The 14,264-nt window shown below is 52.3% G+C and overlaps 1 protein-coding gene across 1 annotated transcript in view; it reads right to left on the bottom strand.

Annotated features, from left to right (window-relative positions):
* Positions 1 to 14,264, bottom strand: part of LRRC75A (leucine rich repeat containing 75A) — a 41,032-nt gene that overhangs the window by 9,114 nt on the left and 17,654 nt on the right. The window contains exon 2 of the mRNA XM_028089039.2: positions 3,695 to 3,823. Within this exon, the coding sequence (XP_027944840.1) occupies positions 3,695 to 3,823 (129 nt within the window). The remainder of the gene's footprint in view (positions 1 to 3,694; positions 3,824 to 14,264) is intronic.

Genomic DNA, 14,264 nt, shown 5'->3' on the forward strand with positions numbered 1-14,264 from the left:
CAAGACAGATGTCATCTCCTGTCCCTTTGGCAATCCTGCTGTTCGCGTGGGGGAAGGCAGACAATATGTCAGCTGACAAATGAATAAGCCAGATGACTTGGGAGACCAGGGCATGGGCTGATGTGGGGGAGCTGTGTCAATGCGGCTGGTCGCAGAAGGTTCTGGAGAGGCAACCGTGAGGCTGAGCCTGAATGGAGGAGCCGGGGAGCCCAGGCAGAGGTGGCAGCAAGGTCCCTGGAAGTAGGAGAGGATCTGGATGCTCCAGGAACCGAGAGGAGGCCCATGTGGCAGGAGCCTAGTGAGCAGAGTGGAGAGGGTGAGACAGGAGATTCAGGCGGGGCCGTGAACGGGGTTTGGGTTTTGGTGAAAGTATGACACCACCCCACGTGGAAGGCTTCTCAGCGAGGTACTTAGGTGATCCAATTTCCCTTGCAGATGGCTCCCTGGCTGCTCCCGGAGCACAGAGGGCCGGGAGGCATGCTGGGATGTGCGGGGTTGGCGCTGGGGCCCAGGGAAGGAAGGGGTCTCTGAACTTTCCCGCTACATGATCTGTGCTGATGGTGGGATGAGTTTGGGGTGGGGGAGGGGTGGCGAGTCAGGGACACCCAGGCAGAGATGTCCAAGAGGTGGGTGAATTCTGAGCTGGAAGCTGGGCTGTGGATGGATCACACACAGTCATGGGAGGACAGGGCTTTTGCCTGTCCCCTCCTTCTCGGGGCACGCACAGACCCACCCCCTTCTAGGGCCTAGGCCCATGTCCAGCTGGGACTCAGGAGGGGACTTTGGGTAGGCTGGGACTCATTTGAGGGGGTCATCTTGCTGGTGGGGTTATTGGTCTGGTGGATGCTTCACTGAGGTTGGGCGAGGAAGGCTATTTCCTTTGTCCCATATCTCCCCTGAGGGAGACGGCCCCTCATGGCTGATGGTCTTGACATCTCTGATCTGAAGTTCTCAGATGAAAGAGCTAAGAACAGGAAGTCCTGGCCAGCCCCGAGCCAGCTCACGTTTTGGGGACGGTGCCATCAGGCGCTGTCCTTATTCCCAGCTTCGGGGCCCCAGAACCAGGACCTCCCACCCTGGCCTCAACCACAACCAGGACAGTCCTTCCAAAGGGCCCCCCCCCCTGCCTCATGGCCTTGGGTGTGGCTAAGGGGAACCAGCCAGGCCCCCTGGGGCCTCCGACAGGGCTGACACCCCTGGCCGTTTCTGGAAATCGGGAAATCAGAGGCCGGCCCCTTGTTCTCCACGACTCTGAGCCCACCCCTGCCTCAGTGTCCCACCACGGACCTGCTGGGTCTGAGCACCCTGCTTGGCCCACGGTGGGTGCTCAGTGACTAGGTACAGCTTAGATTCTGGGCATAGGGTGCTCAGCTGTGCCAGGCACATTCTCCTGAATCAGTTCACTGAACTCTCCAAAGGGCTCTCCAGGGGAGGGTATTGTTGTTCGCCTTTGGAGTTGAGGAAAACACAGTTCAGCTAATGAAGCGGCCTGAGAAAGCTACACCCAGGCGGGGGACCCAATGTTTGAGTCCCCCACCCCCCAACTCCTAGGTTGAACCCCATCTCAGGGTGATGGTGTCTGGAGGTGGGGCCTTTAGGGGGGAAAGTAGGATTAGATGAGGTCATGAGGGTTATAAGAAGAAGCCAGAGAGCTAGCTGGCTTGCTTTCTACCATCGTGAGGCCACAACGAGAAGGTAGCCATCTGCAAACTGGGACGAGGGCTCTCGTCAGAACCGGACCTTACTGGCAACCTGATCTTGGACTTCTGGCTTCCAGAACTGTGAGCAACACAATTCTGTTGCTTCTAAGCCACCCAGTCAGGGGTAACGTGTGCTAGCAGCCTGAGCTCAGACCCCCCAGGTACGGCCCCTGTAGTCTCCACCCAGACGGGAGGGGATGGATCTCAGCCCAGAACCCCTTGGGCCACCTCTCCTTCCCGTGTCCTGTGGTTTGGCATGGGCAGTTACCCACTGGCAGGCCCCTCCTATGTGGAGGGAGGCAGGCCCTCCTCCTCCAGCCCAGATGCAGCCCCACAAGCACCCCCCACCCCAAGAGCACTGGGAGCACAGGGGTCCAGCGCCTGAGCACCAGCCTGCACTCTGCCCAGAACTGGGCCCCAAATCACACCTGCGGTGTACCCGTTAGCCGATTGCTTCATTACCTGACTTTGGTCTTCTTCAACTCTAAAATGGGCATAAAAATAACATCTCTCCTACTGAGCTGCTTCGAGTGCCCTGTGATCTGTCACCCCGTCACCCGTGGGCATGTGAATTCATGTTCCAGAAAAGGCAGAGAGGTCTGGCACCTGCTAGGCCTCGGACAGACCCTGCTCGCAGCTGCCCCAGGCTGAGCCAGGTAGAATCGGAATGAGAAGTGAAGGTGATTCCAGGCCCAGCCGGTTTCCCGGCGGCTCCTGGCACCGGCCCCTCTTCCCCAGGCCCTGAGGCTCCCAGTCTGCCAACCCTCATTACCCGCTTTCCCCCATATTTGAGCCCCGCAACCCTGCCTTCTGCTGCATCCCACCACCAGCTCTAACCCACCCCCACACCTGCCCTGGCTCCCAGCCCTTCAGAGCTTGCTCCTCACCTCAGAGTCTTGGCCCCAGACAGCCCCAGGAGCCAGAGAGAAGGCCCTAGACAAAGGCCCGGATGGAAGCTCAGCTCCAGAGCAATGTTGCAGCGTCTGGCCAAGGGAAGGGTGGGTTTGACCACCACCTCCTCCCTCTTATCCTCAATCCTACTCTGGAAGCAGAAGCTTCCCTCAGGCACTCCTGGGTGCTGCTCTGGCTTCCTGGAAGCCCTTCTTTTGGAAGCTGCTGGAAATTGAGGATGGGAGAGAAACATTCCAGAGTGGAGCTGCCCTGCCCCACACTGGCCCTCCCCTTCCCTGCCGGGGTCACGATGGGCAGCTCTGACTAAGCTGGCCCGGCACCCCGAGAGGAACAGGGGCAGGCCCTTCCATCCAGAAGCTGGCTAAGGAGCACCTGCCTGCGGAGCTTTTCCTTCTCAGCTCTGGAAGCCAGGCAGATGTGGGCATGAGCAAAGTGGGTGGGTGTAAAATGACATTCAGCCTCAGAGAGGAAGGCCATCGGGAGTGCTGGGGCCTGAGGCATCCTGGAGAGCACCAAGAGAGCTCACTGCTGGATTTACATGGCACCTTTGTGCAAATAAGAAAAAGTCCACCTCTGGATGGACACAGCCTTGCGCCAGTGCCTGTAACTTGGTGGCAGAGAGGGGGCTGGATCTGACCTGTCTCCTGCCACCTCGGCGTCTGCCTGTCTTTGTGCAGGGTGCGACATACACAACTGTACATCGCGGTCCTGGCCCCACATCACAGGGGTGGTTACTCAGCTCCAGTGCTATAGAAATGGGGATCCATGCGCTGGAGTGTCCCATTGTTCGAGGGCAGCTGAATATGGAGAAATGTGTGAAATAGTCTGAGTTTTAAATGTTGGCAACGAGTCCAGATTTAATACCCCCGGGGGGCCAAACACAACCTGGGCGGATAGTGGCATGCGCAGCCCCCACCAATGGATGCTGGGCCTTACTTAGGACAGGGCGGGCACCTCAGGCCCTGCTGGCCTGTCTTCCTTGGGCCCTGGGCAGTGCCCTCCCTGGACACTGAGCTGCTCTGACCAGAAAGGCGCCCACCTCACACCCCCAGAGGTGGCCGGCTCAGACCCAGCTGCCCTACCGGCTTGGGGCAGTGGATGTAGCGGGCCAGGCTGATGATGAGGTCGTGTGTGATGGGGTCCACCAGGTTCCTGAAGCTGGCGTAGCGGTACAGAACGTCGTCCAGAGAGGTCGACTCCATGCCCAGGTCCTGCAAGAGTGAAGGACGCCCAGAGGTCAGGGGTGGCCCGGCCCTACCCTTGAGTCCCACCCAACATGCCCAGAACAGCCCCCTGGAGGTGACTTAGGGCCCCACCCCTGAACACCCTGGCCAGGGAGGAGACCCCCCCCCCCCCGGCTTCAAGAAGTTTTCCCAGCTGCAAGGAGGCATCTCAGCACCTTCTCCAGAGGGCCAGGAAAACTCCTGTAGAGATGGCCTTCCCAGGGCATGCATGTCTCCCAAGCCCTCCAACCTCTGGATGAAGACCGCCCCCCACCAACCCAGGACGAAGCCAAAGGCGGGCTGGTCATGGTACTAGAGGCTGCTTTTCCACATAGGGCAAACCTTGGGAACGGCATGCCTCGTAAACCCCCCTGCTCTGTGATAAGGGTCCTATGTACTGATAGTTGTTTTTTTCATGCTTCTGAGGTCATTTTTACTGCTTCTTATGTAGATGGCCCAATCTCTGTGTTCCTTTGCCTTGGAGGGGGTGGGGGTTCTGGATTGTGGGATTGAAAGGAAAAGTAGCCAGGCACCCAGAAGAAAACCCCAGGGCTCCTTTAGAAAGGATGTCAGGTAGGAGGGAGGAGAGGGAGCCTGGGGGAAAGGGGCCCTGAGCGGGGTGGAGGCAGAGGCTCCCCAAGCCTGAGGAGGGACAAGGGTTTGGGTGACACCACACACTGAGAGCCCCCACTGGGAGCCTCTGCAGACACCCCTGCCCACTAGCAAGGGACCCCACAGACTTGGCCAAGAATAGTCACCAGTGTGGATTAGGGGCCCTGCTCCAAATGTTCTGGACTCTGTATAAGACCCCCAGGATTCTTGCACAACCCCAGGGAAAGAGCAGGCTCCCCAAACATGACTAAAGCTTGAATTCCCCACCAGTCAAGCTGAAACAGCATTAATCGCTTTAGAGAAGCAAAGAAACATGGTTTTCTACCCTAGAGGGTTAGAATAAACTTTATGCCCTCTAGATGTGAAAGAGCATGGGTAAACACCGTGACTTTTCTCAGACACCTCTCCCCAGTTCCTGTTGTCCTTGGTGCCTTGTCCAGACCAGGCCGTGATAGGAATGATGACATTCCTGCCCCCAGCCCACCCTGAGGACCAAGGGGGCCACTCAGGGTGGACAGGGAAAGCAAGGAGACCCACTTTTGCTGCCCTCACCCTCTGGGCCCCTAGGCCCCCAAGCCGCACGCGGAACTACCCCAGAGGAGGGAGGCTCCCAGGCTGGGTGGCCAGATTCCAGCACCCTGGGGACCCGAAATATGTGGCTGATGGGTGAGTCCCAGCAGGGGTTCCTTCCCTGTCATGTCGGTGGGGGATCCTGAACTTTTCCAAACACCTTCCCCGGGTGATCCTTAGAAATCCCTGTAAGGCAAGTAGGCTGGGCATCATGATTCCCGATTTACAGATGGAGAAACTAAGGCCCAGGATTTCAGGAATGCAATGTACAACATGATGACCATAGTTAACACTGAGGTGTAGGAGATTCGAAAGATGCTAAGAGAGTACACAGCCTAAAAGTTCTCATGGCAAAGAAAAGAACATGTTTTTTTTTTTTCTTTCTTTTTTTCCCTCCCCCTGACTACTCAAGGTGAAGATGTTAACTTACTGTGGTCATAATTTCATAGCTTATGTAATTTAATCATTATGCTGTGCACCTTAAACTTATACAATGCTCTAACTCAGTTATATCCCAATAACAATGAAAGAGAAAAAAATCACATACAATACAGATGTTTTTTATTTTTATTTTTTTTTTTAAGATTTTACTTATTTATTTGACAGAGAGATATAGAGAGAGCACAAGTAGGCAGAGAGGCAGGCAGAGGGAGAGGGAGAAGCAGGCTCCCCGCTGAGCAGGGAGCCTGACAAGGGGCTCCATCCCAGGGCTCTGGGATCATGACCTGAGCTGAAGGCAGATGCTTCACCACCTGGGCCACCCAGGCGCCCCAATAAAGATGTTTTAAACAAGAATTTCAGGAATGTTGGGGGGTGGGCCTATGCCTCAGCTGGGGCCCATTTTGGGATTGCTCTGCCTTATTTACCATTGGAGTGAGTTGGGCAGGAGGTGGGCTGGACAGTAGAGATGCTGCCCTGAGGTTTGGTGGCTGACATTTCTAAGGGCAAAGAAAGAAAGGGTCTTTGCTGGGGTGATCTGGAGGGGACTGAGCCTCAGACTTGCTGAACCTGCCCTCCGGCCGGGTCCTACTCACCACGGTACAGACATGTTGCTCCCTCCTCCTTGTTAGAAAGGAATGGACCCCAGTCTTGGGGGTCTTGTTTTCCATTCACCAGGAAGGACCCTCAGAGGCAAGAAGCCCTGCGTCGGGTTCTTTGGCTGCTGAAATAATTTCTTGGGGACCTAGACACAGGGGCTCAAGGTCTGGTGTGGATGCTGCCAAAGGGAGGCTTTGCCCAGTTCCAGAGCTGAAGGCCTTTGTGGAACCAAATACAGCACCACCTTGGGCCTCTGTCCCTACCCTGGCTTGTTCCATCCCTCAGCCACGGCTGTGTCCTGGGCAAGCTACCTCATGTCACTGCGTCTCAGTTTCCTCATCTGTAAAATGGAGCCAGCGACCCACCATCACAGGCAGGTGAGAGAAATAAAACCAAGTAACACATAAAGCCTCCGACAGAATATCACCAGACAGAAGAATCACCATCCAGAAGAATATCGTTGACACAGCTCTCCCTACCCCACAATCCTTCCCTCCACCCCCTCCCCTCTGCAAGACCCCTCCTCTCCTCATGCTGTGGTTCGTGGCCTCTTTTTAGACCACGGACCCATTTGAGAATGTGACAAAAGCCATGCCCTCCCTCTCTGGAAAGCCTGGGAGTTAGGCCTCATGGTCAGCAGGGCCTGGACCCGTGGGATCTCAGAACACAAACTGTTTCTCAGGAATGTGCAGAAGCGCAGCCCACCCTCCCTGCGGCAGGAGGAGGCTGGGAATGTAGGAAGGGGGGGGCGTCAATGGGCCTCTGTTCTAGGGTCGTGGAAGCCCCATGTGTCACAGGGCCGAGGCTCCCCTTTCCCAGGGTGAGGAGGCGAGGGAAGGGCAGGGTCCCATGGGTGGAAATGGAGGGGTGGTGACTGCCACGGTCAGAGGCTGGATTTGTGGCCATGGAGAAGGACCGGAGATAGGTTTATCTTTCCTCTCCTGCCTGTCCTGCAGGCTGGGCTGCCCCTCTGTGACTTGTTGCCCGAACATCAGCCTCTGCCTCCCTCTCCTTGCCCCCATGTACCCCTCTGCTCAGCGTACACCCCGTCCCATGCTGGTCTCCTGTTGCAGTTGTCGCTGCTCCCTGTCCCCTGAGGGCCCCTGCAGAAAGCACCACATTCCAGTTCTACCCAGTCCCCGACACACAGTCAGTGGGCAAGAGACTCCTTCCCTCCTGGGCTCTGTTGCCCCATCTGTGAAATGGGCCAATGAGCCACACTCGTAGTTACCAAACCGTGTTTTCAAGATCTGGGGGCTGATGGCAAACACGAGAGAGGCCAGAAGAGTCCGCGAGGCTTGGGGCCCAGCTCTCGACAGAGCAGCTCTGCTGGCCCCCATTTGGTTAAGAAAAAAACAAAAACAAAAACCCCTACAAAACAAAAGCAACCCCCAGAAGTAGTTCTGTGGCCAAAGCAAAGTTTTGAAAACGCTGGCCTGGCCGACTGCTTGGGCTCTTGTCCTCCTACCAGCCCTGCCTGGAGAGGCCCGTCCATCTGGGGAGGACCAAGAAAAGCCTTGTTGTGAAGCCCGGAGGCTGGGGCAGGTCTGGGAAGACGCAGAATGTTCTTCCCAGAGGCTCCCCCCCCCCGCCCCGCCCCGTCCCATGTCCTCCTGCCCTCGTGGTCATGCCGGGTGCCAGGCCTGCTGTTGTCTGGGGTCACTCGGCTGTTGCTTGGGGGGTGGGGGCAGGCAGGGAGCAGGGAGGAGGGGGGTGGGGAGGAGAGTCCCCCCAGGAAGGCAGATGTGGCCGGGCTCACTGCGCTTTGGGTCACTGTGAGTCATGCCACCGCCCTCCCTGTGAATTCCAGCTGGGGTGGGGCTCCTGAAGGGCCAGGGCTGGAAGTTGCGAGAAGCAGTAACAGGGAAAACCGGCTGGCCGAATGCTGCTGCATGTTTTATTGCTGTATTTCTTTGTTTTGACCCCACCTCGGCCCACGAACGAACGCTTGTGCTGCTTGAGGATATTTCACCCGTCCCAAGGACCTCGGGGCACTTCTGGCCTCCGGGGTGTCCTCCCCACCCCTCTCCCCAAGGCAATTTTACTGGGGACGCCTGCATCACAACTTTGCCCCCACTTGAAGCTGCCCAACAGGGGCCTCCCACGCTAGGCTCTGCCCCGGCTCTCAGGAAGGGACAAAGAGGGGGACAGGTGAGCAGCACCCGCGGCCTGCACACGGAGCTCCTTCAGGCCACCCTGGGCATGGCTTTGGCCTTGGAGGGGCTGGTCCGCCTTGCAAAATACAAGGCAGTAAGGAACAGCGCTTCCTCATGATGGTCTAAACAGCACCATCGCTAGGAACTGTGCGCGTAGGGCTCCTCATCAGAAAACCTGGGAACATCAGACCCAGTGCCTGGGTCTCTGCCGGAAGCAACTTTGCTTGGAGAGTGTCACCCGCAGGGGGCCGAGGGGGGCAATGGCCAGCCCACTCCACCTCACCTAAGTGGGGTCCCCAATGTTACTTGAGTGAGAAGAACCAGGTTTAAGGACTCGTTCCCAGGGGAAGAGAGATGATGGGCTTGAGGTTAGGGGTGCATGGCTTTCCAAAAAGTGAGCTCAGACCCACATAGATCAGCATTAGATCAGCATTTCTCCAAGTGTGGTCTCCAGTTCCTTTCAGGGGCCCTGCAAGGTCCTCTTTTCCAATGACCTATCAGCACGACCTAGATTTTCTTTACAGACTTCAACCAAAACAACCCACGTCCAGAGACCCAACGCAGAAGCGGCAGGTATGAGCATCCAGCTGTCTTCTCTTAAAGCCACACATTAAAGAGATTCACAAAAGTGTGAACCACTGTCACACGCCTCATTAAAAGGCCTTTCTTTCAGGGGAAAAAAAATGTTTTTCTCTTGGAAAATGTAGTTATTTTTGTAAAACTTTATTTCTTTCACATGCAAGATTATTGATTTAAAAAGAATAAGTAGATGAATCTTTTTTTTAAGTAAGCTCTACGCCCAATGCGGGGCTTGAACTCACGACCCCGAGATCAAGACTCGCATTCTCTACCAACTGCTGCCCCAAAATGAATACATGAATCTTTAAAATATCTTCGTTTCGATTTCTAATATAGTAGCTAACATCCACTAGATATAACCCACATAAAATCTTTCTTTGAGGTCCTCAATAATTTTTAAAAGAGCACACAATTTCCTCAAAACATTAAAAATAGAACTACCATGCAACCCAGCAATCCTACTTCTGGATATATATCCAAAGGAAATGAACAGAGGCTACCAGTTCCATGTTCACTGCAGCATTATTCCCAATAGCCAAGGGATGGAAACAACCCAAGTGTGTCTGTCCATGGATGAATGGATAAAGAAGATGTGGTATATAAATATATACATACAACGGAACACTATTCAGCCGTGAGAAAAAAGGAATTCTGCCATTTGCAACAACATAGATGGACCCCGAGGGCATTATGCTAAGTGAGAAAAAGTCAGACAGAGAAAGACAAATACCGGATGATCTCACTTCTATGTGGAATCTAGAAAGGACCAAACTGGGAAACACAAAGTAGAATGGTAGTGACCAGGGGCAGGGGGCTCAAGTCATGATCTCAGGGTCCTGGGATCGAGTCCCGCATTGGGCTCCCTCCTCAGGGGGGAGCTTGCTTCTCCTTCTCCCCGCCCCCCGCCCCCGCTCATGCTCTCTCTCTACCAAATAAATAAATAAAATCTTAAAAAAAAGTCCTGGGAATCTAATACACAGTACCATGATCGTAGACAACAAAACTATTATGAACATGAACCTTGCTAAGAGACTAGATCGTAATTGTTCCCACCGATAGAGGAAATGACAACACCTGCAGAGGTGTTGGCTAATGCAACCATATGGCAACATCGATGATTCAAAGCAAAGGTGTACACCTGAAACTTATACAGTGTTAATATATAATAAGGATGACATCTCAATTTCATATACTGTATTTCAATGATAAACATAGTAATTATATATTAAATAATACAATATCAATTATATCTCAGGTTTTTTTTTTTTTTTTTAAGGTTTATTTATTTAATCTCTACACCCAACGTGGGGCTCGGACTCCTGACCCGGACATCAAGAGTCACATGCTTTTCTGACGGAGTCAGCCAGGCGCCCCTCGGTTTTAAAAAGAGATTAAATAAGGGATGGGGTGGCTGGGTGATAGACATTGGGGAGGGTATGTGCTATGGTGAGCGCTGTGAATTGTGTAAGAATGATGAATCATAGACCTGTACCTCTGAAACAAATAATACATTATATGTAAAAAAAAAAAAAAAAGAAGAAGAAGATAGCAGGAAGGGAAAAATGAAGGGGGGGAAATTGGAGGGGGAGATGAACCATGAGAGACAATGGACTCTGAGAAACAAACTGAGGGTTCTAGAGGGGAGGGGGGTGGGGGGATGGGTTAGCCTGGTGATGGGTATTAAAGAGGGCACGTTCTGCGTGGAGCACTGGGTGTTATGCACAAACAATGAGTCATGGAACACGACATCAAAAACTAATGCTGTAATGTATGGTGACTAACATAACATAATAAAAATAAATAAATAAATAAATAAATAAATAAATAAATAAAGGATTAAACAGAGACTATAAAAGAATCCTGATACTAAAAGGAATTTGAGAACTTCAGGGTTAGAATAATGGGGTGCTCTGGCAGAAAGGGGCTAACCTGAGGTTTGGGGAGCCAGGTTAGGAGCTGGGGAGCCTCTGAGAAGGGTTTATCTGCCCAAGGCCTTCCCTTTGGGTCCTAGGGAAAACTCCTACTCTATACACAGCAAGCTTTTCTTCTTTCTCGAGTTACCCTGATCCCTTGGTTAGGCTCTCTGTGTGGATGCGGCTTTAAGGGCTGGTGCTGAGGGGTCCAGGGCAGGGAAGCTCCCCACACACACCCACGGATGGTGTCTGGGAGAAGGAGCGACATTCAGTCCAAGGGACTGGCTCCAGACTTACAACCTAGTGATGAATGGCTCTGGAGAATTGGCACTGTGGGGACCAGGCCCTAGTGCAGGACGTGGACAGGGGCTGGGAGGGAGGGTCACTGGGAATTTCGATTTATCAGCCCCCCAGGTGCATCCCCTGCTTGGTCTTTGTGAGTATAACTGGAGATCCAATTTCTGCTCCTTTTAAAAAAATGTTAAAACTGGTGGTGCCTGAGTGACTTAGTCGTTAGGCGTCTGCCTTCGGCTCAGGTCATGATCCCGGGGTCCTGGGATAGAGCCCCGTATTGGGCTCCCCGCTTGGCGGGAAGCCTGCTTCTCCCTCTCCCGCTCCCCCTGCTTGTGTTCCCTCTCTCACTGTGTCTCTCTCTGTCAAATAAATAAACAAAATCTTTAAAAAAAAATAAGAATAGGGGCGCCTGGGTGGCTCAGTCATTGGGCATCTGCCTTTGGTTCAGGTTGTGATCCCAGGGTCCTGGGATCGAGCCCCACGTCGGGCTCCCTGCTCAGCGGGAAGCCTGCTTCTCCCTCTACCACTCCCCCTGCTTGTGTTCCTTCTCTCGCTGTGTCTCTCTCTGTCAAATAAATAAATAAAATCTTTAAAAAAATTAAAAAAAAATAAAAATGTTAAAACTACTCTGTTGACAATAAGATTTCACATTCTGCATTCAGGTTTGGACACGGATTTCTGGACTGACCTGGCGTGCTTGCTACCTATCCTTAGAACTTTCCCGTGACTGGACACATACCTGTCCTTTGTGTTCTTGCATGGCTGGAGGAGTTTTCCCCTCAGAAGGAATACATGGGGGGTTTGTTTTCTGAGCTTTAGCCTATCCAAAAAAAAATTTTTTTTCATATTTTATTTCTTTATTTGTCAGAGAGAGAGCATAAGCAGGGGGAGTGTGAGAGGGCGAAGCAGACTCCCCGCTGAGCAAGGAGCCCGATGGGGGACTCGATCCCAGGACCCTGGGATCATGACCTGAGCTGAAGGCAGATGTTTAACCAACTGAGCCACCCAGGTGTTCCTGAAAATTTTTTACATTGAAATCACACCTGCAGACAATCTGGCTAGATAATGCCATAGTCGATACTCATCACTTGGCTGTCCTCAGGATTCAGTGCCCCAGATGACTCTGAGCCCACCTGATGTTTGTCTTTGGTTGCTTTTTCTACCCAATGTCCACAGGAGGGTTTTGCCATGAACCTCTAGCTGCCTCTCCTGGACAGCCCCAGCACACTGTCCCTTTCCTGGAAATACCAGTTCAACCTACAGGTGGACCTGAAAAGCCACTGATGTCTTTGTAACAATCTCTCAAAGTCACTAAAGGGGCATCCCTACGCGATACCCCTCAAAACTCCAAAGATCCCTTCCCAGTATCTCAACTGCCCCTCAGCATCACATCTCCATGCTGCCAACCCTCTCGGCACCCAGCACTTCCCTTCCTGATACAATTCAACCTAACATCTCTGGCTGATCCAGATCTTAGAACAACCCCTCCCCAACTGGAAAATACCAAGTGTTAGCTTGGATGGGAGGAAATTAGAACCCTCGTGCTTGCCGATGAGAATGTAAAATGGTGCAGTCACTGTGGAAAACATGAGGAAGTATGGCACTTCCTCAAAAAATTAAAAATATAATTACCATATATGCTCCCAAAGAACCGAAAGCGGGGACTCAAGGCAATATTTGCACACCTGTGTTCATAGCAGCATTATTAACAACAGCCGAAAGGTGGAAAGAACCCAAGGGTCCACCCACAGGTGAATGGAGAAACAAAGTGTGGTTGACCCATACAATGGAATCTTAATCAGTCACAAAAGGGACTGAAATCCCACATATGCCACACCATGGATGAACCTTGAGGACATCATGCTAAGTAAAATAAGTCAGTTGTAAAGTGATAGTCCCACTTATATGAGGTTCCAAGAGCCACCAAATTCACAGAGACAGAAAGTAGGATAGTGGTTCCCAGGGGCTGTGGGGAGTTCATGTTTAACGGGTATGGAGTTTCAGCTTTGCAAGATGATAAGAGTTCTGGACGCGGATCATTAGAACAATGTGAACGCACCCAACAACACTGACCTGTAAGAATGGTTGAGATGGTACTTTTTTTTAAAACTTTTTTTTTTTAAGATTTTATTTATTTATTTGACAGAGAGAGAGACAGCAAGAGCAGGAACACAAGCAGGGGGAGCGGGAGAGGGAGAAGCAGGCTTCCCGCCAAGCAGGGAGCCCGATGTGGGGCTGGATCCCAGGACCCTGGGATCATGACCTGAGCCGAAGGCAGACGTTTAACGACTGAGCCACCCAGGTGCCCGAGATGGTACTTTTTATGTTCTGTGTGTTTTGCAACAATTTAAGAAAAGACCCAGGAAGGCAAACACAGACCCAGGAAGGCAAACACAGACCCCTTCCGGAGATAGGAGGCAGCATCATGCACACAGAGGTATGTGCATCTGGCCATTTTTTTTTTCTCTATCACGCTTGGTTATTAAAAGTTTTTGCCGCTGTGTCCCCAGTGTCCATCTCTCCATCTCCAAACATGAACCTTTTCTCAGCCTGTCTCTTCATTAGGAAAACCAACATTGGCTCCCAGCGTCTTCTGATTTTTATCGTTTATTTTTTTAAAGGCTTATATTTCTAAGTAATCTCCACACCTAGCCTGGGGCTCAGAACCCACAACCCCGAGATCAAGAGTCCCACACTCTCCTGACTGAGCCAGTCGGGTGCCCCTTTCCATAATACACTCTCACAGAGGGTTTCAAGTTTGCCTTCCTTGTCTTGGCCTTGAGCTCCTGTTCTGTAGCCCCAGGCTCAGCTTCCACTGCCCCCAGTAAGGACGCCAAGTGGGCTAGCATTTCACATCCCTGCAATTCTTATTTTTCTCATTAATCTCACTTTCCAGCTCACCCTCTTGTTTTTTCCAATCTCAGCTTGGCCTCTTTTGGTGGCATTTTGTTCTTTTCCCACCGAGTTCATTTCTTCCGGATCCTGCTGTAGATAATTTTCGGAGGTCAGGGTTCAGCTTCCATAGCATTTATTTATCCAACACCCAGAGTTTTTTGTTGTTGTTGTTTTTTATAATACTTCAAAGTTGGCGAAGTTTTCTTTTTTTTTTTATTAACATATACTAATGTATTATTTGTTTCAGGGGTACAGGTCTGTGATTCATCAGTCTTACACAATTCACAGCGCTCCCCATAGTACCTACCCTCCCCAATGTCCATCACCTAGCTACCCCATCCCTCCCCCACCCAGGGTTTTTTTTCCCCCTCA

Source organism: Eumetopias jubatus, unplaced genomic scaffold (genome assembly GCF_037043125.1).
Source record: "Eumetopias jubatus isolate StellerSeaLion01/CBP00866 unplaced genomic scaffold, mEumJub1_p1.0 scaffold_10, whole genome shotgun sequence".
In the NCBI taxonomy this organism is placed as follows: Eukaryota; Metazoa; Chordata; class Mammalia; order Carnivora; family Otariidae; genus Eumetopias; species Eumetopias jubatus.